Raw genomic sequence first — 25,578 nt, 5'->3', positions numbered from 1 at the left:
TCCAGAGATGGTTTCATGAGCATCCCATTGGATCGGCTGTTTTCAAAATCCTCAGCAAAGTCACTTAAATCACCTTTTTTCCTCATCCTGACGCCTGATTTGAACTTCAGCGTGTCATCTTGACCATGTCTGCATGCAAAAAAAAGGAACTGCTTCCATGTGATTTGCTGATTTTAAATAATTGTATTAACAAATAGTTGAAGAGGTGTACCTAATAAAGTGGCTGGTGAGTGTACAAGTGGTTCCTCATGGTTCCTTCAGCAGACACTGGAAAAACTGTGGATATCCAATACAAAGAGTTTCAAATGGCGAGAGCCAAATATTCCACACAGCTCTATTAAGGGGAAAAAACTTTGCATTTGGTTTGTTTCACAGCTCACTGAGCTCAATTTAATCTTCTGCCTGTAGAGACTGCCCTCTGGTGGCCTTTGTGTCCAGCACAAGATAATAAATGACTTCAAAGCGCTCTTTCTGTATACGTAATATCCCCCAAGCCTAATTACATTCACACTGAGCATCCATTTTGAGGTTATGAAAGCCAACATGCAACTCATCCTTCCTTAGAAATGACTTCCACTTTAGCCAGTGTCACATTTTCAATAATCAACCCTGCTGTGAAATGAATTAGAAGTAGTCTCAGGGAGAGAGAGAGAAAGGTTCCCTGGTGTCTACCTCACCGCTCTGTGTTCACAAGCCTTAAGTAAGGATTTAGTCCTGCAGCGTTAAGTCCTTCTCTGTCCATCTGACAAGACTAATCTCATGCTAATTACAGTGAGAAGATCTCCAATTAGCACAGACACATGGGATTACATGGAAAATGAGGAGAAATGTTTGTCACCTGTGATCCCGTCAACCAAGTCCCCTGCTGCTGTTGCGAATGTGACGATAGTAGCATCTCATATGAGAAGCTCCAATAATTTACATATCTTTATATTTGGATTTACTGAAGTGAAAGTGGAGCAGTGAGGAATGTTGAAGTGGAATGAATGTTAGACAAATAGAACTGTAATTTCAGCCTCTTCATCATCTTTAACTTTGCTTAGCTGCATGCCTGACTGAACACAGTATGTGCCTCTACTGCTAAGCTCTGCAAAGTACTAAATGTTTTCCTTTAATTCCCTTTTCTTCATGTGCAGCCAAAAAATGGATTTTTCATACCTGTGGGGCTGTGGGCCCTGAAGGTCCAACTCCCACTCAGTGCCTAAACTCCTATAGGAACAGCAATGTCAACGTGACAGTTGGAACCCGGGGGCCATTCAAAGGCATTCAAATGTGGCGGGTCCCAGAAACCGGCTCCTACAGGTAGGACAGTTGCCAGCCTATAAAGCCTCAGAGCACACAAACATCAGAGCTAGCCATTTGAACACTGAATTTCCACTCAACACCCACTCTGGAATAATTGTATCTTTTTCTGAAGGGTCTCACTGTGAAGTCATTAGGTATGTGTGCTTCTGAGAGCTCAACACATTCTGTATACAGTACACACTTAACCTATCTTTCTTAGACATCAGCACTCTATGCAATTCACATTTTTCCAATGCCGGCTCTTCCTCACGCCCACCTCTGCTCCTCAGTGCAGCAGAGCAAGCAGTGAAATATTGCTATCAGATTCTTGCAGGAAGGAGCAGAGGCTGGAGTAATGGCAGCTAAATGGCGTGATTCACTTTACACCTGACTCTAAAATCCAAAAATACCCACCTCCGCTTCTTCGTTGGTAGCCTTTAAGCCTTCAAAATAGCTCAGCAATCAGCTTTAGCACCTTGACCCCTTGCCGCACACTGCTCCAAGATTAATGCTGCAATATCCAAAGCCTGTTTGTTTTTTTTGTTTTTTTTCCAGGGATCAATATCCCTCCGGTGGGCATTCATGACAACATGAGCCGTTTAACTTAGATTTGACTTGGAACAAAAATTTCTCTGAAAGCTGCAAGCCTCCCACATCAGCACAAAAGCAAACGCACACACACCGCTAAGCTCAGCCAAAACCTCCATGTCTTAAAATACCTGACTAACAGCACAGACCGGACGGCCTGAACACATGTCCAGAGTTTCAGAAAGCACCTTCTGTCTCCTCAAAACTGTACAATTGTTCTTGATGCGGCCTGGCCCAGCTGCCAAAGCGCTTAAATGAAGTTGACAGACGGCCACAGAGATGAATATGCGCTCTGCATCTCCCACAAGTCATTAGGCAAACAGCTGAGGTAGCTGCTACTGAGCACTGGGCAATGTTCTGTCTCCCGATCAAGCTCGACCACCAGGGAAGAAAAATATCGCAGTGCTCCCAAAAACCAATCAAGTTGTTTTTTATTTGTCTGGCAAGAAAACTGGAGCATTTGAAATGAGTGTTCTCCGATACATAGGTGTGTGTTTGCATGTGTGCTTGTGTGTCCCGTGCACTCTGGGTTCTGTATGGTTTTTCCCCTCAGTGTAATGTGCCACAGTAGGTCAAATGGTTTATATTAAAAACACCCAGAGTGAGTGTGTTTTAGTGTATCCAAATGAATTTTGGCTGTTACTTGTTGTGCACTCACCAACTCGCAGGAGGAATGCACGAGGACTCGGCCTCACAATATTTTTTATGCCGCTTGTTTCACACAAATAGAAATAAAAAAAAAAAAAACACTTTCTTGTCTCGTTAGAGTCATTTTCCTGTTAATGACTTTTTGTGTTATTCATTTATGTTCATTAAACTCCAGGGTCACCGTCTATGGCGCCGCTGGCGGGAGAAGTGTCTTGACAACAAGCAGGTCACACGGTGCCTACATGACGGGAGACCTCCTGCTGAACAAAGGAGAACTGCTTTACATCCTTGTAGGACAACGAGGAGAGGATGCCTGCCCCAATGTGAGTCGTCTTTACAATAATTCACGGCAGTTTCGTAAGTCAGCTATCGCGCAGTAAATAGGAATACTGTTGCATCTGTAGTCTACAGCGTGTCATAAAAGCAAGATAAACTTAAAAAATGAGAGTAAAATAGCTGTAAATGCTGCAATGAATCAGCTTTATGAATGAGGAGTCCCAACATTTCTTTTTTATGGACACACAAATACATACAGCAGCCTTCTACAATCCCCAATATTGCCCAAACTGTGTCAGTGTAAGAAGATTGAAGTTGATTCTAAATTTGCTCGAATGATATTGCTGTCCACTCCGTAGAGAGACTAACATATTCTCACATTACACATTATCCAAAAAACAAGATCATTAACTCCCTGCAGCCTTCCTCAAGTACGCTGAGGTCTGACTTTGGAAACCCAGACAATTCATGGCCTCCAAAAACTGTTCAACTTTCTGCTCCAAGCTTGCAGTGATGGCCCCGCCGTGTCTCTCAGGCTCACTTTAGCCAGACTCAGATGCACCCATCTACCCAGTAATGTTTAAAAACATTGCATAATCTGGTGTGTTTGACATGCATACACATTTCCAAAGTAGTGGAGGAAATAATGTGATGTTACGGAGTTTTTCTTTTTCAATATGCCCTCATTTTGGATTAATTGGAAGCAACATGCCTTCTAAAAGTTTGGAAAGGGTAAGGTTTGCTACTGTGTTGCATTATTTTTCATGTAACAATGTCTTGTAGCTTTTCTTCCTATTCTTAATTGATATGGGATTTTAGCCATTCAGCAGGTCAGGATCCCAAATCTTTATTTATAGAGCACATTTAAAACCAGCGTGTCACAAAAACCCCTAAAATAAATGACTTTCTAATGATTGATGATACACTACATTCAAAATGTTTACATAATACAACACATCAGCATCCTATCTGTCTCCCTTTGACCGGGAGATGATCAAAAGTATTTTCCGACATTAACTGAGAAATTCAGCTGTTTAATACAAGATTTAAACAGTTAAGAGACAAACGACTCCTGCACAAATCCATAAAACCTAAAATAGTGCACATGTGTCGTTTTTTTCTGGTAGTTGTTGAATTAAACCAGGCCTTCCCTTAAAAGCATTACAGCATACGTTGCTCCAAAACTGTCATATTTTGTTCAGCATTAATTAATGAGGCTTTCAAAGATGTTTAAGTTATCCCATGCAGCGTGCATAAATTTGCCACCCTGTCTGATATGACCAAGGGTTGGTGCTTTTGAACTATGAGCAAACAACAAGGTGGATGGGCCCTGCAGAACGCAGCATTGATGATTCCCTACAGACTGATTTTGACTGTACTGGGTTTCATCTTTGCCTGCAGAGCTTTTTCCAAATTTCACCATAAATGAAGAAGTCACTAAACAATATTCTTCATTATTTTTACTGTTAGTATTTTCCCCCACAGGCTTTACCCAATAATGTTACTTAATAATCTTTTTAAATGTGAGATTTTCCACCAAGTCTTTTTTTTTTTTTTCTTCTTTTTTTTTTTAAGCATTAAGCAACTTGGAAACAGGGTTGCAAGAGAACCTCGTGTATCTCAGATAGTTTACACTAGCTGGACATGAGGCTGCCCAAGTGCCTGTTTGAGTTTTGTGGCTTTGCTCTCTCGAGGCAGCCTGTCTAGCCTTTCAACCGCAGGTCCTCACCACTGTCATCCAGTTATTAGTTTTTAACACAGTGCTTTCTGAAGTGCTCTGTACAGACAGCACTGAGAGAGACTTGGCTGTTCCAAAGTGAAACTGAAGTCATTTAAGGTTTCTCTTATTTTCCCCCAGTTCTGACAGCGAGAGGCAGCAGCTCTCTCCAAAGGGTCGTGCAGAAAGTGATTTGTGCTGCAGAACAGTGTTTTCTCACACCTGGCTTTCCCTTATGTGACGGAAATGATGATATGTCCCTCGTCTTTAGAATTATTCACTATGTCTTTTTCTTGCTGCGCCACACACACACACACACACACACACACACACACACACACACACACACACACCCTTCTGTTCTCATTCTCTCTAAAACACAAAGTTAACTTAAATTGAGAAGCTGCACAGGCAGAAATGGCTGAGAGGGAAGGAATAGTGAGGAAGACTTTCCCAAGAACATTTGAATGCACTCCTTTCGACCCCGTCTACTTGTCAGTCACAGTCACAAAAGTCCCGCCCCTTCCTCCGTTTCAGACAGCTTTCAAGAGTGTTGCCTGAGACAGATGGAGGGAGCTGAGAGAGAGCGATGAGCGACTGTGAGAGTTTGTATGAGACAGAGCGACTGAGGTAAACCTATGCCCTCTCACTCTTAAAGTGGGACTCGCTCCAGGCAGTTCAGCATCATAGCGCACACCATGCAGACACATCAATTCACAGGGTCTCGGTCGGGGCAAAGTCCCTGCCTCTGACATTATTTGCCAACAAAACATCCAGGTTCATTTTTTTCAAGGGAGCTGAGAAAGAGTGAAACAACACCATGCTGACTGAGAGGCTGTCTTTAATGGGTAACGTGATAAATCGGCTGTAAACCAAATAATTAATGGGCTGTTCTTTAAAAGTTTTTCACACGCCTTTAAAAGGAAATGTCTAATTATTCAAACTTACTCAGCCTGCAGTAAACGTGAATAAAATTGCAGGAGAATCAGAGCAAGAGTGAAGGGAAAGGCTTGCAAAATGACAGTGAGGCCTGCTATGATGTATGGTCTGGAGATCTTGGCACTAAGCTCACTTGGAGCTGAGTGGAAGATGCCAAGATTTTAACTGGAAGTGACCAGAATTGAAAATTAAGGATTATAAATGAAATGGAGAGCTCAGGGTGAGCAGTTTGGAGACAAAGTTAGAGAGGCAAGGCTGGTTTGGACATGTGATAAACCGGACAAAGACTGTTAAAGATGGAGCTGCCAGGTAGGAGGAAGAGAGGGAGACCTGTGGATGTAGTGAAGGAGGACATGCAAAGGGTTGGTGTGACAGAGGAGGATGCTGAGGATAGGATGAGATCCGCTGTGGCGAGCCCCAGAGGGAGCAGTTGAAAGAAGAAGACCAAATCATACTTAAAAGCAAATATGACAAACCACAAGCAAAAATATTAAAAAATATTATGATAAATACACTGGTATTGTGTGATTATTTTTTTAATAACAACCCTAGAGCCGGCACCATTATCAACTGAGTCACAAGATTATTTTTATACAGTCAGCATGGGATAAGTAAACATGTGAGTCACTTTCAGATAGTCTTGCGAGGGGAGCATTGGTGCTTTTCAGTTCCTGTGTGCATATGAATATTTCTGCTTGGTATTTGCACACCATTATAATCCTCAGACTCACAACAGCTGCGGTCTGGCAACCGCTCGGCTTTTTCATACGCGGCCGACATCCACGAAGGCAATTCTGTGGCAAACTGACATGTTTCTCTCTCTGCGTCTCTCCCCGCAGTCTAACGGCATGCTGAATAAGATATGTCTGGAACAGAGCGGCCCAATGGTGAACAAAACACAAGTGAAAGGAGGGGGAGGAGGCGGTGGAGGGGCTACGTATGTATTCAAAGTAAGAAGGAGCTGAAGGGGATGATGATGTGCTCAGAGATTTTATTTTTAGCAACTGCTCATTTATACGGACGTTGATTCCATTGATAGTCCAGTAAAAACTATGTGCAATAAAGGGATTTACTGATTGTACCATTTTGAGCCATTATAGATGTTTATCTCTTTGTTTATCATGCTTTTGTTGAAATGTGTACTTTAAAGTCCTTGAGCTTCACGTTATTCTGTCTTTTTTACATTTAGCCAGCAAAATTGATCGGCCAGTAAAATCAATAAATATCATTTTAATAGTACATTCAGGGCACTGCAGCATTCATCTGATTCCTGGCATTGAGGTATTTTTATTGGCCTGCTGCTCAGTATATGAAAGATTATAATTTTAAAGAGCCAGCACCCCAATCTAGGACACAGGTCTTCATATCCATGTGTTTACTCTCATCACTGAACAGATGATTTGACCAGTAGGCCAGTCTCCTTAAAACCAAGCAGGCAAAATACGCTTATTTGCTTTCTTGCCAAGAGTCAAAAGCGAAGCGTCTTGTGGACAAAAAATGTGTGTGTAGTCTAAGCTCAAAGAGAAGGCCTGTTTTCAACTCAGGAAAAAAAATTGATATATAATCACAAAAGACCTTCAGGTTGGATTTAGAATTGTGTATTTATTGTACAAAGTGTCAGGAAGAAAAACCTCTCAAAGCTGCTGAAAGGATTATGATTGCACCGGAAGCCTTGTTTTTGAATGGTACATCAGAACGCTTTCAGACAATAAAAATAAATAAATAAGCAAACAAGAGAAAGGAAGTCTAGCATTCAGCTTGGGGAGATATTTCAGTTGCTGTATAATGATAATGATGGACTTTGCTCTTGTGAACGACAGCTTGGAACCAGAGGGAACAGAGGAGGTAACAAAAACCTCCACTGCTAAAGCTCACTAAATGAACTCTAATTAGTTTACTCTGTACAAAAACACTCTTTTGGTTTGCTGCTGGTTCCTTGAGTCTCACTTTGAGGCTCATCAGTTTGTACAGATTAAACAAATGAGAGGTACCTTGTCCAGTGAGCGTAAACTGCGGTGGATTTCCCAGGTCAACCAGCTGCGATTCTCGTGTTTGTGGACCATACACACACTAGAATGAGGCGAATTTCCCAAAAAACATAACCACACCTTTGAAGAGCAAATCCTGTGCCACTACATAAAGTAACTGTTATCAATACTGACCCAGGTGGACAGAGAAGTGTACATCCCTCTCATCATCGCTGCTGGGGGAGGTGGCCGGGGATACAGCAGCCAATCAGAGACCCAGCAGGAGCAAATGGACTATGACCCTAGCCAACCTGGACGCAATGGGAAGTCACACGCTGCAGGTATGCTACACACAGCTTTGATGTAAGTGTTGGTTGTATTTGTATGTATCACAGCTTTGTTCCCCTGTGGGAAAGTGCACTCTTTGTGACTGCAGTTATGTGTGTGTGTGAGTTACAGAGCTGGGTACAGGGAGAGACAATCTACTGTGTGAGTTTGAGTTATAGAGAACAAGATAAAAATGGTTGAAATAATGAGAGTAGATGAGTAATGCAGTGTGTATGGCTTATCTTTCCTCGCTCTAGGATGAGCCAGGCTGTGTCTGTTCTGTTTTCTTCTGCGTGCATGCAAAATAATAAAGTTTACAATTGGGCTTCGACAGTGGAAGTGTTTATTTGCATGTCTGCCCGTCCTCGGAAACACACCAGTTTATCCTGAAGGTGTTTACTTCCCACCTCTGTGTGCCAGCATCTGTGTTATAACAAAAACAAACCGGCGCGGCCCTCCTCACGACTCGCCTCCGAGTTTGCTGGGCAGAACCGCACGCTCCGCTCTGCTGGTGTAACGTCACATCCACACTCGCTGCAGGTTTCATTAATCATGTGCTTCAAGGAGAAGCCGAAAAGCATATAAGGTATTGATTTTTACAAATACTCAAAGCCCAAGGTTTCAGTTGGAGGAAACTCTGTGAATAAAAAAAATGAAATGTTAGCTGTGTGTGGAGGCTGCTGGGACGCTGGGATTTTGGGGTTGGTTTTTTGTACCTCAGGTTTTGGGGGAAAAATTAAAAATAAAATTGTCTGTTGTCAGCTGTTATAACTAATGGGTTAGTGATTGCTGTGTATGTACATACTGTATGCCGATTGGCCAACATTTAAGCCACCTGCATAATTATATCCTCCCTCTAGTGCTCGCATTAGCTCTGATTCTTTGGCATATAGACATGCGACCTCTGCGGGTATCCTGACTCATAAAGTCCAGACTGTCTTTCGAGTCCTTTGGATTGCAGGCTAGGGCCATAAACTGGAATCCAGTATATGAAACCAATGCAGAACTGCCATAAACCGGCACTTTTTCTAATGGCCAGCAGGGGGTGTCTCCTTTGGTTGCAAATTGCAACTTTTATCTGCTTCCTTGTCACAAATGATTCCTACAGAACATTTGATTCCTGATGCGGCCCAGAATTGAACCAGCAACCTTTGCTTCCCAAATAAAAGGTGTTTAATTTGCTACACCGCAAAGAAAACGCTTTATTGTACATATAAACTACACGATCAAAGTCAAAGGAGCTTGCAAAGAAAAGCGTCTGGACTTCTTTAAGTTGCTTGAAGACGTTTCACCTCTCATCCGAGAAGCTTCTTCAGTTCTAAGGTCTTCTCGGATGAGAGGTGAAACGTCTTCAAGCAACTTAAAGAAGTCCAGACGCTTTTCTTTGCAAGCTCCTTTGACTACGATGACCTGGATGACTGAGAACCTTCACAGACATACACGATCAAAGCTCTTAACTTTTATATTTTAAAGACGCCCATTGAATTGTCATCACCTTTAAGAAATACCTGAAATAATAATAGTAGTGCTTGAATAAACTATATGATGGCTAGACAACCTTGTGCATTTCTGCTGAGTTACTAAAGTCTATACGCGTGTGTAATACACAGAATAATATTATAATCTGTGATATTTTGGAGGGTTTTGCATTTACTTAATATGATCGCAACTTCCCAGTATCACCCTTAGCAAAACTGAGTTTGACACCACTGCTTTGGGGCATGGCTAGTTAAGTATGATCTTGCTGTGTCCGTGGTTTTGCAGTCAAATCTACCTGTTAAATAATGTGTCAAAATGCTCATGTTAACTAGAGTTACTTCACAGTGGTTTCTCTTGTTTGTGGGACCCTGGTAGATCTGTCGTGTTACAACTGAATCTTGGAGAATTTTGGGATCTGCTGAAGTTGGAGTCAGGGTCAACGCCTTGGGCAGTTTTTGTGATGCAATATCCTGCTGGCAAAAGCAGCTGATCTCGTTAGCTGCCAATGCAAGATTTGGGTTGCACGTGTCAAACTAACATCCATGACTCAAGGTGTCCTAGCAGAACGCTGCACTGTAACGAGATGATCAATGCTACTCGCTTCACTTGTCAGTGGTTTTAGTTTTGTGGCTGATCAATGTATCCGTCTCTACTTGGTATGCATCTTGTCTTCTTTGCCTGTAGACATGCAAAAGTACTTTAATATCATTTGTCTCTTTCACAAACTCAGTCTTATTCACTACATGTCACTTCTACACGCGCTGCACTTTCTCCCTGTCATTATCAAATGTGTGTTATGTTTGGCGACAGGTGGAGGAGGAGGTTGGAATGACAGCGCTCCTGTCAGCCAGGGCGGCAAACCACTGGTGCTCGGGGGACAGGGAGGGCAAGCCTGTCAAAAGTTCTGGCAGACCCGTGGCGGCTTTGGAGGTGGCGGAGGTGGCTGTATGTCCGGCGGCGGTGGCGGAGGCTACAGAGGTCAGTTTGAGAAGATTTCACAGAAAAAAAGTTTTAATAAATAAATTGCCTTGAGCTGTCAGGTATGAGCCAAATGTGAATCTTGTAGGGCCATCTGTGTTTTTATAGTGACTGTGACAGGATGGCAGAGTTCATACAGATCAGGGATCAGACCCAATCCCAGAGACAGCTGCATGTCCTCTTCCTCTTACTGCTCAATCGACTGCAAATTGATCTGGATCAGAGTTTCCTCATATATAATATATATGTAGCATATGTATCGTCTTGTATTAAGTATAGTTTTTAAAGCACTTTAAGCTGATATTTAAAAATTCAGAGGAAGTCTGACTAACAGAAAACCTTTGTTTTTGTCCCATCCTTTAGTTTTTATATGGATGATATTCAAAATGTGTTGATTGCAATGATTTCTTTGCCTCCTGTGTTTTCCAGGTGGTAACACCTCCGCAGATAACAACCCTAAACATGATGGTGAGGATGGCTCGTCCTTCTTCAAGGGAGAACCCTTCATCCACCCCCTTAAAGGTAATGCCAGGTGATTCACATACAGCCAGGCTAGTCAGTAGTCAGCACCTATCATCAGCATATTAGCATGCAGCATTTGATGCCTTTGTAGTGTCTGTAGGTGAGAGTTAATGTGTTTGTACTTCACAGAACGATGAGAAAACTGTTTTTGCAATTGACATTTTAAATTAGTTTTTTTTCATGGTACATTGAGATTGCTTTCAGCAGAATAAGCAGAAGAATCTTGTAGAGGTGTGTAGAGCAAGAGGAGATCGGGATGCTTCACTCAGCGAAATTTAAAAAAAAAAAAAAGGTGCCTCTAAAAAATAACACTGCAGATGTGGACAGCTGTTCCATAAAGGGACACTCTGGAGCATTCACTTTAAACAAAACATATTGTTTTATTGATTAACGTGCCTCCAGATGGAGACAATAAACCGATCTGTAAATTAATCTGGTTGAAACCTGTTGATCCATCACTGCTAGATTTTTCTTGTTTTTTTGAACCTGGTATGAAGTGAAGTACAGCCTGACTGTATAAACATTAGGGGTGCAACAATACTAGTATCGATATTGAACCGTTCGATACAGTGCTTTCGGTTCGGTACACATATGTATGAACAATACAAAATTTTTAATTTATTTTATCAACTTTCCTTCTGACGATGCTGTCTGTGTTGAGCGCTCAGTGGATCTGCGTTCGACTACTCCGCCTAGGCTCGACAGTGCAGCCTAGGCGGAGTAGTCGAACGCAGATTCACTGAGCCAGGGCAAGCTAGCTAGACAGAAGTTAAGCTCTTCTTGCAACATGGCAAATTGAACCTCCCCCACCCTAATTCAGATGTGGCGTTTGGAACTATTTTGGTTTTCATGTGAGTATGACCCTGAAGGTAAGCGCGTCATGGACAAAAGTAAAACAGTATGTCGGATGTGCCATGCAATGCTCAATTACATTGGTGGGAACTAGTGCGTTAGCGCAGTTAGCTCGTTAACGCAGTTAGCTCGTTAACACGCATGGGGCGATCTGTGGTAGCTCGTTAACGGAGATTTGCCGTGTTGTGGCGTTAACGTCATTTCAAGGAGATTAACGCTGACAGCAATAGTGGGAACACAACGAATATGACTGCACATTTACTCCGATATCATTCTAGTGCAAAGACAAGTGTAAGCAGACAAAAACAACAAGCACGGATGCTACAAACTGTACCAGAGTTATTTAGCCAGCCGTTAGCACATGATTCTCCTCATGGGGACCTGATATGTTTAATATGCTGCTGAGAATATAGCCCAGAAGAAGCGTATAGTATAGCTTTTATTTTGGAAAGAGCCATTTCTCTGTAATAAACTCTCTTTTCCAAACATGAGTGATTTCTGGATCAGATAGATTTTTTTTTTTTATTATTACTTTGTTGTTTCAGCAACATTAAATTTAAAAACTGTACTTTTGAGTTAAAATATATATATTTATAATTTTAATAAATGACAAATTAAAAAGGCATGAACATTTTTTTTGTATCGAAAAAATATGAATGAAATGTATGAAAAAATATGACACCAAAGTATCAAACCGAACCGTGAATTTTGTGTATCGTGGCACCCCTAATAAACATCTATACATGTGTATACATCACCCAAGACTTTATCTTTGCTCAGTTTTATAGAGATATACGCCATTTATGTGTTTGTTGGGCAGCTGAGGCATCTGCGGAAAAGTCTTTGCTAAAAGGGGGGAAAAAGGTAAATAGAAACACCGTGTACTGCATTAATGACATGTTTTCCTGAAGAGGAACAATACATGATTGCTTTTGCACCACAAAAGATATGCAGTCCAAAGTGCCGGAAACCACCTTAGTGTGAAGTCTGAGTGACAGCATCACTTTGTGTCTCAATGGAGATTCAAGATTCTGGCACATTTTAAAACCAAGTGTTAACAAGGGTGCGTTTCCCATTTAGAAAAAAAAAAAAAAGGTTTTGACTCAGATTCATCTATTTCTTTTGCAGAAATGTCACTTGTGACAATGGTGCGTCTCAATTTGTCAAAACCTTTCAAGGAAATTAATTTCCTTAATAAAAAAGCTAAATTTTGTTTCATTAAACTGCACAGAAAACATCAGTTTTAAAACCAAAAATCTGTCATTTTCAGTCTTCTGTATTTCTAACTCTGGCTTTGTAAGTACAGAAGGAAATTTCAGCAAAATTCCAAATTGTAATGCACCATTAGAGACGTAATCCAGCGCACATCAGCTGCTCTCAGAATCAACCCTTATGGCTCAGCTGATAGGCTTTTATATATCCAGTTTGCACTAGACCAGCGGTCCCCAGCCTTTTTTGCTCCACGGACCGGTTTAATGGCAGACAATATTTTCACAGACCGGCCTTTAAAATGTGGAGGATAAATACAACAAAACAAAATGATACGACCACGACAAAAACTGTGGTATTTTGTAAATATAATAATAAACACAAATTCACTGTGTAACTGTGTAACTTTATTAGCAGCGTCCCCCTGAAATGCGCCTACAACGTTGAGAGTAACATCCTCCTCTCTGCTCCTTAATACTCTCTGGTCGCTATGGTAACGCATAAATATTTCTTTCAAAATAAGACACACAACTACAACATGGGAAAAGACCCAGGGAAACCGAGTTAACGATAAAAACCCTGAAAACCATAAATTTCACACCCGAGCTTCAACTCTCGCGTCCCGGTACCAAACGACTTGTGGCCCTGTACCGCTCCTTGGCCCGGGGGTTGGGGACAGCTGCACTAGACTATTATGCAGTTCACCTCTACACATTTATACTTCTTTCATGTTTGTACAGCAAACATTGTGGCTCTAAAAGTCAAATATCAAAATGCTACTTTGGATTTCTTTAAGTTTAGCTAAAGTGTTCTGACACTTTATAGCCTTATATATATATATATATATATATATACACACACCTAAGCTACAACTGAGTGTCCAAGAAAGGTTGCTGGAAGAATCCTCTAATCCTCATCATTTTGTCTGCATCTTCACATTTTGTTTCATATTTTGTCCTTCAGTGTCTACTTGCCACATTTTTCAGGATGTACCAGATAGCTATAGCTGCACTTTGGCAGTATTATAACAAATGAGATGTTACCCTATGTGACAGGTAATGCATTTAAACAGGCATTTATAGCCATCCATATGAGTTTTAAACTGTTCACTTCCTGAAACCACTGCAGCAGAAGTGTTGTATGGATTCACAGAGAGAAAGTGATGTAAATTGCTGTTACACAGTGAGGGGCGGTGAGGGAAACATCAGACTTCACTCTATCTTAATTAAAGTAATTGTTTTATTATCTCTTGCCAACATCATGCACATGCAGACAGCAACTTCTCAAAATGGCTCCCAATCCATTTCCTGCTCCCTTTAAATACTCTAAAGACACACCTTCTTAATACACACTGGCCTATAAAAGAGCTGCAATTGAGGCAGGCTTCCTCTTTACTGGGAAAACAAGATGGCCACCACAAAGGTAACCTGCAACACTTTGTTACTTAAATGCTTTCCAACAATTGCAGCTGGGTAATCCCCCAAAAGGCATGAATTGTTATCAAAATACACAAATGGCTTATTGTAATATCTGTAATGTGATAACTAAAAAGAATATCATCCAAGTAAAGGTCAGGTTTAAGGGCATTGCTGTAAGTCGTAATCACAAATCTCTACGGCATCAATTTCCTTTGAGCTGCACTGGGAGATTCTTGAGCTCAAACAAAAACAGTGGGTAATGCAGGATCGCCCTGCTGTGTGCACTGACAGGCCTAAAAAGGATCAAAAATGATTTTGGTAATATTGACAGAGGCAACAGTTTGCAATACGGATTCCTAATCCACCGAATACGGCATACTGCTTCAAATCCTTTGTAATACAGATAGGGTTGCACAGCTGGCCACTAGATGCAGGGAGGCACCGAGGAGAGCGTGAATGTTATTAGAAGCCAGGAGTATATAAATGAGTCTCTGTCGATGCACCGGTGTGTAAGAGAGTGCCCGGTTTTTCATGAGTATGGTAAGAGACTAAGCAAATCATTATTCAAGAAGCTTTTGAGGAGAAAAATCACTCCTCTTTATCAGGATTCTTGTCTAGCGTTGATAGTGAAACAACTGCAGCACAGCACATAAAGGTATTTTTATTAGAATATTATATTATTAGAATCTAAGTCAGGTGTGCCAACAGGATGTCTTAGAAATGTTTGTAACAATAATCATCACCATCTTCACTTCACGAACATGAAGGAGCACTGAGCACGCCTGTGTCTAAAGAGCCACAACACGCCTTGATATTAGTATGCAGTCAGCAGCTGTTCTCGACACATTTGTATTCCTCCTCAGAGCCGTCTCTGTGTTTTTGGGTTAGATTTATGTATTTGTACGTATAAAGCTGATAACAGAATGATGAGAGAAAATAGATTCTACAGATGAATGCATTTGCTTTGCTTGCTAAACAGTACAGAATTTCACAACCAATAACTGTGCTGCACCGCCTTGTCCCTGCTTGCTGTAGTTCACAATCAAGAGAACTGGTTTCCCCAAATCTGAAATAAAATAAATAACGTTGTAAAAAATCTCTTTTAAAGGTCTTTGTGGCTATAAGCTTTCGGGCTATGGAGGGCAGAGAGGTTGCGGATTTTTCTTCTAGCCAGAAGATCTTTTTTTCTGATTATTCAAACCTCCATTCACAATCACTGAATTCATCTATTTTAGGCAAGGCTGGGCTGTAATGGAAATCTGCAAGCTCCCAGTTCCCCACGCAACAAAAGCAACCCACCTGCCTCTATAAACTGCTCTACAGCAGTTTGAACTGGCCAGATAGTAAATGCACGTAGATAAGAGTAATATGAATATGATCATTTTTCTGCAGAAAACCTTTTTAAATATATATAAATTTCTGGCTACCAAATTAGAGACAACAACTCAATCAATCAAACAAATGTATTTCCGTAGCGACAGCCGCCCACCAACGAGCACCAAGTTAACATAATGAGCTCTCGCTGGGTTAGCCTTAACGAAGTAATGTTAGTCTTTGCGGGGGAGTGTGTGTGTGTTTGGAGCATTTCCGCAACAAGCTGTTTCATTGACAGTCAAAGTGGATGGCTGTCTTTGAGCTGCTTAGATAAATTTAAACTTTCATCCTTAAAGCTCTCAAGTTCGACATTGAACTCGGGGTCAAAGTCAGAGGTCAGGTTTTCTGAAAATCTTCTGAAACTCAAGAAGGAAGTCACTGAGGATTTTGAAATTGTATTGATCTACTAAAAATTTAATACAAGTTTGAATCTCAGTGACCTTGACCTCAAGGCTTTGTGAACAGAAGAACTGGAGAAAGATGCAACCGTGTTTCATGTTATAAGATGTAAATACAAACAGAATAGAGCAATTTGGAAACTATTTAAACTATATGTTTAATTAAAAAGAACTAAAAATTGGGAAACTTGAAGGAATCATGAATGAGATATGAGTTTTTCAAATTTACACCATGATGTTCCAGACCCAATCAAATTTCTCTTTCAGTATTTGATGTTTACCTTTTAATATAAGCGTTATTTGATTTACAGGTCACCGTCTTCTGTTTTTATTTACCGCTTACACAGTCTCCTTTCTTTCTGTGAGTGAGGATACCATATGCTGGATCACGATGGCGTGGAGAGTGAAACCTTGGGAAGTTTTTCTTTCTTTCTTTTTTTTTTTTCATAGATCCTTTAATCAGGACTATTTCCTGTAAATTACATCAGGAGCGTTATTGAACTTTGGCTCATTTAACCAGAGAACATCCTACAGCCATCTAATCAAATCCTGCTCGCTTTAGAAACCTCTGCTCTGCCGTGTTTTTGTGTCTGTGTGTGTGCGTGGATGCCTACAGGTATGGAGGGGGATGGCGAGGTGATCATCAGCCCGGTGCAGAACTGCAGCCACTGTGAGAGCAATGAATGCCACGAGATAGACATAGACTCCACAATCTGCTTTTGTGATGAAGGCCTCACCCTGGCACCGGATGAAGTTTCCTGCATCAACGCCACAGGTATGACACAGGAGATAACAGTAGTGGAGCTCAAGTAATGAAGAACCACAGACTAATTCTATCTGTTCCATGCAAACGTATGAAATGATCTGAACACACAAATGAGCTGAATGTAATTGTACCTGTAATAGGCTGCGACTCGGAGAACAGATAATGAATTAATCCACAAAAGTAATTAAGCCTGGAAGGCTCTGTACTTTATTGAATCTTTATCAGGGAAAATGTTTTTTAATAGCGCTGCAATCATTCGTAATAATTATCAATACGTAGGATAAGCTAACCTCTCACTGAAAATGAATGTAACCATAGCAGTAATAGTCGTGTGGATTCCTGTTCTGTCGTTTCACTGTTGGCGCTGCAGTCAGATAAAAGCTCTTTATTTCAGGATGTCAAGGATAAAAGGTTTCACCTTAGTACTGATGTGGTGACATTAGACTGTGGATTGTGAATGTGTTTCATAATGGGCTTAATGAGCCTTCATGGAGCTAGCTTTGCCCATTAGGCCCATCAACTAAAAATCAGCTTTCAGAAATGTCTGAAAACTGCGTTCTTCTTGGGTTAAACTCTAACAAGCCGGTGTAGACAAACCCCTACAGACCCAGAATTGCCTCTTCAATTATGATTTGTAATCTCAGGCAGATAACACGTTTATGAATGTAGATCTGAAATGAATTAATATGGCAGAGTATCACTTTATAATTTCAAGCAAAATAACAGGGCTTTTACCGTCTCAATAATATCTTAATGACCTAGACTGTCTCCTCAACCGATGATTTGCAAATCTGTTCTTTATAATGACAAGCGGTAGATAATTCTGTGATGCTAGGTCGTAAAAAGGTCACAATCTCAATATGGTGTCTCTCGGTGTTCAGATTTGTTCCTCGGCTTAGACGAGCGAAACGATCTCCCCTCCGCACAGAAAAAAGGAATTGACATGCAGCGTCCGTCGCCGCTCCTAAGCTCTGTTGTGTCATCGCTTTCACATCATTAATTAAGTCTGGGATCAGTGTGGTGAAGTGAATGTTAATACTCCTCTGGGGGAAGATAACAACTGTATGACACCGTTGTTTCCCCTTGTCCTGCAGAAGTGTCCCAGCAGCCTCCGCAGCCATCTCTCTCGCACCTGGCGCTGGGTCTGTCTGTGGGCACCTCGGCGCTCATTGCTGCCCTCCTGCTGGCTGTGTCCGGAGTCATGATAAGTAAGTGTTGACACATCTTTGTCAGCAACTAATATGAATTTGAAAGAATTATTTGGTATCGGCAACGGCCAAAATTATTCTGCTTGATAATTTACAGAATTTTTACAGTGAAAATTGACATGATCTGCAAAAGCCTGGATCAGCAAGTGTCTGCACTCGTTTTATTCTCATTGCACTTTTTCCTCCCTTCCTCAGCTTTGCAGCTGGGGTTTGTAGGTGGAGGAGGACACAACATAATTAATTTGAGACTAATTTCAGGAGGTGTATTCCTTTGTTCACTCATTCAGTACTTCCTGCTATACATAAAGTGTTTTGCTCTGTGATTTTTAACACTTTACTTCCCAATCACTGAACAAGTTATACGCAGTCGTACCACAACGCAACATACTCTATTAAATATTACAGATTTTATTAGGAGATTGTGAGAGAGGGTTGGGGTTCCAGAAAACACTGGGACTCTGTGCAAAATGTGCATAAAAACAAACTGCAAATCTAATAAACCCAAATTTTATTTACAGTAGAACATACAAAGTTAATGGCAGCAACATGTCTTAAAAAGTTGCCACAGGGACATGTTTACCATGGTAACATCCCCTCTTCTTTTAACAACAGGCCATAAACATGTGGGAACTAAGGAGAGCAGCTGTTGGACATTTGGGAGAGAAATGTTCTCCCATTCTTTTGATAGAGAATTCTAGCTGTGCAATAGTCCTGTTCGTCTTTGTTGCATTTTTTTTTATTTCATGATGATCCAAATGTTTTCAGGGGCTGCAGGAAAGCCAGTTCAGCAACTGGGCAATTGTGCTATAAACCCATGCTGTTGGAATAGATGCACTGTGCTGTTTAGCATTGTCTTGCTGAAATATTAAGGTCTTCCCTGATCAAGTCTGGATGGGAGCAGACTTGTGTTTTCCTCTCATTGATACCTTCAGCATTGGTTGTGCCTTTCCAGATGAGCAAGCTGCCAATTCCATAGGCACTAATGCACCCTAGTACTATTTGAGATGCACGGTTTGGTGAGCACTGATAATAAGCCATATTGTTCCTCCCTCTATAGTGTCTAAGCCTGAGGTTGGCACCTCAAGTCAGCAAGCCACAGGGTTGTACGCCATGAATTTGTTCTCACTACATGGTGGATACGGTTCAGAGGTTCACGGATACAAGCTTAAAGCCAAATGTAAACCCGACATGATTTCTTTTTTCATTTGAGATGTTTTTATGATCACCCTTTTTTCTTGTTTGTTATACATTTTGAAAAAAACACATTTTCACTCTGCATGAAACTTCTCCAGTGGTCCCTGGCCCATCTTAAATGGCCCTTAGCAGGCTGTTTCCAGAATGGGAGGTGAGCCTCGTAGCCATCACAAATATCCCTCTGCACGCCTGCTTTCAGACTATTACCGCCAGACATGCAGTATACGCTCATTGAGCCATCACTTGCAGGCTGACGCATATTTTCAGACTCCCACCTACACTTTTGAACGCACATTAGTGGACGAGGCAGGGGCAGACGTGGTGTGGGACAACCTCTCTGATGAATGAAACACGCTAATGATGGATGGCTGCTTAGCCAGCAGCTGACAGCACTCGTACATTAGACAGCACTTGGTAAATAAATAACTCCCCTACACACACATAAGCACACACACAAATGATTGTCCCTGAAGCTACTATGTTCACAGTCCAGGTTGAGGCTTCTAGCACTAAAAAGTGTGAAGTTTGCTGTGTGTGGGTGTGTGAGAGAGAAACAAAGAGCTGAGTTTTCATACTTCATGCTGTTCTCAATGAGGTGCATGCATTTGCAATATTGAGGGAAAAGATGTGAGCTCTTTGGGTCTTACGCTTTGGGCCCATTGTTGTTTATGCACTTTATATGTGTTCATGTATCTAACAGGTGCACATGTACAGTGGTTGAAAAACTTTAAATCTGAAACATGCTCTTTGTGATATTTTGGACAAATCTCAGATCGGATGGAAAGGAATGGATGCTCAGGGACACAGTGGGCTTTATCTAAGTGACTGGTGCTGTACAGCTTTGTGTTCTTTGGAGACGTAATAACTGGAAAAGCTTTCCGCTTTGTGAGCTTTGGCTGCCAGTAGTAATTTTTTACAAAAAGGACTTATGTTTTGTTATTTATTTATTTTTTATTAATATTATTAGTATGTCGATATCTCAGTAGTGGAACAAAACTGCTCTTTTATTTTCATGTCACCAGTGTATCGGCGTAAACACACAGAGCTGCAGTCCATTCAGCTGGAGCTGCAGAGTCCAGACTGCAAGCTCAGTAAGCTGCGGGCCTCCACCATCATGACAGACTACAACCCCAACTACTGCTTCGCTGGCAAAACGGCCTCGGTCAACGACCTGAAGGAAGTGCCAAGGCGAAACATTTCTCTCACCAGGTAAAAGATTCAAGTAATCTCATTACTGTGGGGCAGGGATGGACTGATGTGCAATTACTGAAGATGTCAGTCCTACAAAATAGTTGTGGAAATCCACTTATGTTAGACTCAAAAATGCAGAATGGCGTGAGAGGAAACAACATTAGTAGTGTGACGTCTCACGGTGTTCACCGCTTCTGAAAAATCATTTTTTTCCAGAATGATCTTGTCTCTGTGTTTATAGTTCGCCAGTTCATCATTTGAGGTTTTTAAACATTTGAAATCATTAATAGTTTTCTCTTTTTTTTTACTTTCATGACACATCTATTTCATCTAGTTATGCGAGAGTCATGTCAACTGAAACAACTTTTTAAAAAAAGGGGGAAAAATGGAAACTATAAATATTTTCATTTTAAAATTCACTGCTGCAACAGGTTAAAGAGTTATTTTTCTTTGTGGGCTGAAAAGCTGTCAGACCACTAAATTAGAATACTGACTAGCATCTCAACCACCGTGTTTGAAAGAAGTCACTCTTTTTGATTTACTACATGACTCCCACTCGTTTACCTCGTGCTTAGCTCCTCGGGTAATCGATGTTTGGACAAAAGGTTTATTTAGGATGTCTTTCTGCTGCCTTGTTCAAGCGTCTTTAGTTTAGAGGTGTCAGCACTGTTCTTGTTTAAATCGTTCTCTCTAAAACTAGTTATGTGTTTGTTTGTTTGCAGGGGTCTAGGTCACGGTGCTTTTGGTGAGGTCTACGAAGGTCTTGCAGTGGGGATACCAGGTGAACCAAGTCCACTGCAAGTTGCAGTCAAGGTGAGTCATGACGCAAGAGTAATAGTGGGGTTACATGTGATGGATGTTTGTGCGGCGTTTCTCCGGCAATCACAGAGTTGAAGACTTGTTTTGAAACTCCGTTAAAAGCTTTGTAACAGAACGACTGTAACAGTTATTTTCTCTGCCCCACATTCAGCATCATTCAGCTCAAGATACAAAATATCATAAATACTGTATGCAACACTTATTACCACAGACTTTTTATAAAAGATGGATGTACCCATTGGGACACCACCAGCTGGTTTATAAAGCTCCATTCTAAAGCGACAATTTGTAGCATTATAGTTTGTTTTGGACCAAAACAAAGTATTTTTGGACGAGAGGGTGTCGTGCTAAATTGTCAGCTGACACAGTGAGCCTGGTAAGCAATATGCATTAATAGATGGTTGCATACTCATACACAGATTGCTGCTAATTAGCGCTAACAGACTAATGAAATATTAGAATTTCACTTGCCAAAGCTGGAGCACATTCTTCTTGGATGGTCTCTTAACCGCACAGTGAGCCATATTATTTGTGTGATAATTACATTAAAAATGCTCCATAAGGCACCAACGGCACAAACGCAGTCGAGAGGTCCAGTTCAATGACTCCAATTAGCTGAGGTGAAGCCTAGCAAACTGCTAGTGGCTTAATCAGAACCCGCTTGTCACTCACAATGTCCAGGCCACTAATAATTCCAACCTTTAGCCTTTATACAGATAAAACAGGTTTGTTATTTTAAAAAAGGAGTTCTCCCCAGGCGTCGTGATGGGAGGGAAGTGGCTCTAGAGACCAAAGCAGTTTTTGTGCCCGTCTGCAAAAAGTTTTTTGTTTGTTTTTTTTAGCTGTAAAGCTTGAAGCCTTAAGTGCCACACAAAGAACTGCAATTTCATTTGAAGCCAATTACAGCTTGCTTATTACCATTTGTTGCACTGAGATTTGGTTTCCATTTAAACTAGACTCTTCCGGAAGTTTGTTCTGAGCAGGATGAATTGGACTTCCTCATGGAGGCTCTAATCATCAGGTAGGAGCTATTTAAGCATTAAGAAAATTCAGTCTGTCGTACAGCACCAGCAGAAATCTGACCTGTGTTTCTCTGCTGTGTCGCTGCAGCAAGTTCAACCACCAGAACATTGTGCGCTGTATAGGAGTAAGTCTGCAGGCTATGCCTCGGTTCATCCTGCTCGAGCTGATGGCTGGAGGGGACCTCAAGACGTTCCTGAGGGAGACCAGACCCCGGCTGGTGAGACACACTGCTGCTTGGCACTCAAGTGAACATATCACTTTATTCTCCTGAGACCCAGCCCCCAGTTTGGGATTGATTGGGCCTGATAACAGTAAAAACTAAACATCTGTGAACAGACAGTATTTTTTTAATAGTGGATGTGGGTTTATTTTAAAGGATAATACAAAAAGTTCATAATTGTTAACAAAGTCTAAAACATTTTATTGAGCAGAATGAAGCTCCTTTGTGAGGAATTGGGGTCTCAGGAGAGTAAGATGCACAAATGTACTACTGTATGCGTTAAGCGCCTAAATATCACATGACGCAGTGCATTGATTTGGTCTTATATTCATGCTGACCTGATGAAATCCAGCATTTATTCTCTTGTTTTAATCTCCAAACTGGCTCTGCAGCCACTTAACTCTAACATCGTTATCATGTCTCACTTTGGACTCCATATAAACTAAACACTTATGTGTACTGCTTGAAGTTTGACAGGGTAGCTAAGTCGAACACACCTAGCTATACATGATGACTGCAACGTCCAATAGTGAACGCTGCACTTGGTACCGCTCATCTAATACACATTTCTTCTACACTGAGTGAAAACGTAACACCTGTATACAACAAACAATGTCACAACAGCTGTAATTTCAGCGTCTGAAAGAAGAAAATCTTTTGTTGTAAGCTAGCTAGCGTCAGCATTGCCATTAGCTCTGCTGATGTAGCCTCACTTTACACTGTTGGCCAAAATTTCATTGATTTGTGCAAGTATTTTACTGTTTTTGGCAGTTATTAAAGTACAGCAACTGAGTACTTGTCAGTGTGAACACATTTCCAGACTAAAAAAAGCAATGGTAATTAAACTGTAGGCTCAGTTTTCTGTCCTTAGCTGACAGGAGTGGCACACAGCACGGTTTTCTGCTGTGGCCAATCTGCTTCAAGGTTTGACATGTTGTGTTTTCAGAGATTTACTTCTGCATCTTCTTCTACCTTGGTTGTAACAAATAGTTTTTGGAGAAGATTCTTGCTGTCCTATCAGCTCGAAGCAGTGTGCTCATTCTCCTCTGACCTCTGGCATCAACAAGACATTTTCACCTAGAGAACTGCAGCTCACTGGATATTTTCTCTTTTTCGGAGCAGTCTCTATAAACCCCAGAGACGGCTGTGAGGGTTAATCCCAGCAGATCAGCTGTTTCTGAAATACTCAGGCCAGCCCGTCTGCCACAACTAACGAACAAAGTGGCTGATGAGTAATTTATATAATCTCTCATTTTTGACAATCCATATGCCAATACAGATAAATCTGTGATGGGCAGTGTTGGTTAGTCTCTTTTGCTGTGTTATTAGAGGGTTTTTTTTTACTGTGAGGTTGAACCAGAATGGTAAGTTTGTAGCAACGAGCTAAAGGGGGATTGTTATCATAAAATATAGTGCTCATTAACTCTTAAAGATACTATTCCTGATTCAGCCCCAGATTCAGTTTTTTGTTTTTTCTCTGTCTCTTCTCTGTTTAATCAGGATCAACCATCCAGCCTGACCATGGTGGACCTCCTCAACGTGGCCAGAGACATCGCTAAGGGCTGCCAGTATCTTGAGGAGAACCAGTTTATACACAGGTACCTCAGCAGATGGCTGCACATTTTGCATACACTTATGCAAAAACAAATTTACGTTGGCAAAAATAAATGGAGCATATTATTATGAACGAATACAGTGAACTCAGTGGTTCTCTAGTCTCCCTAGCAAAACCGATCAGACTGACATATTCGGGGAGCTCATTCACTGAGGTCAGTACGGTATTTCACAATTTAAAAGAAAGTGTTTTCAGATCTACATCAAAATTTAATGTATCCCTCTTTTCCCCCGGCCACCAAGTTTCATGAAATTTGTCTTGGTGGGGTTTTTTTGCGTGATCTAGCTGACAGCCAAACAAACAGCACCTATCACAAACCCCCGCCTCGGCTTTTTGCCTTGGCAGATGAACAATATGCAGAACATATGGGTATGCATGCCACTGTATAAATATGGAATGCAAATGTGCATTCAAACAAACCGAGTTCCCTGCCTTCATCTAGCATCTACTCAGAATAATGAACTGACTGCATCTGTCCAAGCAGAACATATGGACTGAGTATGCCTTTTGCCTTCCCTGAGATAGCAGAAAGGACAAGTGATGAGTTTAGTATCGGAGCAGCCAGATGGGCTAGCCGGCTTGCCTTTTTACGCTCTGTATCCGAGGCGCAAGTCAAGAGTATGCCCCTTCTATGCTCATATTCGCAGTGGCTGGTGAACCATATGATGTGGCTAAAGAATTTTTAAAAGCCCTCTCTTGAACCCGACTTACAAAAATCTCCTTCGTGGACGCGCACGAGGAAAGTCAAGTACGTGTTAATACGAGAAAAGGTCAAAATAGATTCTGCAATCAAATCAGGACAATTAAAGCACATCCACCTTCCCTGAGATCTGCCTTTGACTTCCCAGGGATTGGCCAATGACAGACGAGGTCTATTAAACCTTGTTTGCCCCGCTGCGGTACAGTAAAGCTCCATCAATCCACCTAATGGCCGACTCCTCTCCAGAGCCTCGTGATCTTCTATTCAACCTGATTCTCTGCCTTTAAACCTGTATTAAAAGTCCCCCCCAACGCTGTCCTTGAGGCTAATTTCATTTTTATAGAAGCGTGTTTTCTTGGGGGTGAGTAAAGGGCATGTGAGTGAAGTAGGCTGCTACTCCAAAAACAGAAAGCAGCTTTCTCTCGGGGCTTACTGGGTTGGATGAAGAGCTGTTATGTTCACCAAGAGGTTAAATCACAGGGTTGATGTTATCTGAGAATGACTTACTCCAGCTTATGTGTGTTTCTCTGCTTATTTCCATTTTATGGCTAGTGGATGGTGCAGTGTTGCTCTTTGGTTATTTCATTTTACAAGCGGCCTGGCAATTGTAGCCACCTGAAAATTATCACTGTACTGAGGAGTTGGGCAGTTTCGTGCAACTGCAGGTGTTAAAATAGGCTAACGCGTATTGTTCTGTAAGTGCTGCTATGAAATGGGTCTTTAAGCTGCAGTGAAAATTTACTGTAAATAAGGTTCACATTATAAGGCCGGTTAATAATATTTTAACAACAGTCTCCTCTCATATCACTGTGCTGCATGTACAACACATCTGTGTCTTTCCCTTAAGCTTTTAGACCACAGTCTGT

At 41.3% G+C, this 25,578-nt stretch overlaps 1 protein-coding gene across 2 annotated transcripts in view; it reads left to right on the top strand.

The window, feature by feature from the left end:
• The window catches only part of alk (ALK receptor tyrosine kinase), a 426,012-nt gene that overhangs the window by 386,400 nt on the left and 14,034 nt on the right, over nt 1-25,578 (top strand). For both annotated transcript variants that reach the window (XM_086273707.1, XM_086273706.1), the window contains exons 12-24: nt 1,137-1,302; nt 2,696-2,843; nt 6,292-6,402; nt 7,619-7,760; nt 10,036-10,203; nt 10,633-10,725; nt 16,593-16,751; nt 17,837-17,950; nt 20,167-20,353; nt 21,058-21,148; nt 22,111-22,175; nt 22,265-22,394; nt 23,898-23,995. In XM_086273707.1, the coding sequence (XP_086129833.1) occupies nt 1,137-1,302; nt 2,696-2,843; nt 6,292-6,402; nt 7,619-7,760; nt 10,036-10,203; nt 10,633-10,725; nt 16,593-16,751; nt 17,837-17,950; nt 20,167-20,353; nt 21,058-21,148; nt 22,111-22,175; nt 22,265-22,394; nt 23,898-23,995 (1,672 nt within the window). The remainder of the gene's footprint in view (nt 1-1,136; nt 1,303-2,695; nt 2,844-6,291; nt 6,403-7,618; nt 7,761-10,035; nt 10,204-10,632; nt 10,726-16,592; nt 16,752-17,836; nt 17,951-20,166; nt 20,354-21,057; nt 21,149-22,110; nt 22,176-22,264; nt 22,395-23,897; nt 23,996-25,578) is intronic.

This window comes from Aulonocara sp. 'chitande type north' Nkhata Bay, linkage group LG19 (assembly GCF_057382095.1).
Source record: "Aulonocara sp. 'chitande type north' Nkhata Bay isolate Kocher_YH1m ecotype deep benthic linkage group LG19, A_spYH_male_GT1.1, whole genome shotgun sequence".
NCBI lineage: Eukaryota > Metazoa > Chordata > Actinopteri > Cichliformes > Cichlidae > Aulonocara > Aulonocara sp. 'chitande type north' Nkhata Bay.
The sequence above is the reverse complement of the archived record's forward strand: the minus strand, read 5'-3'. Positions and strand labels throughout refer to the sequence as shown.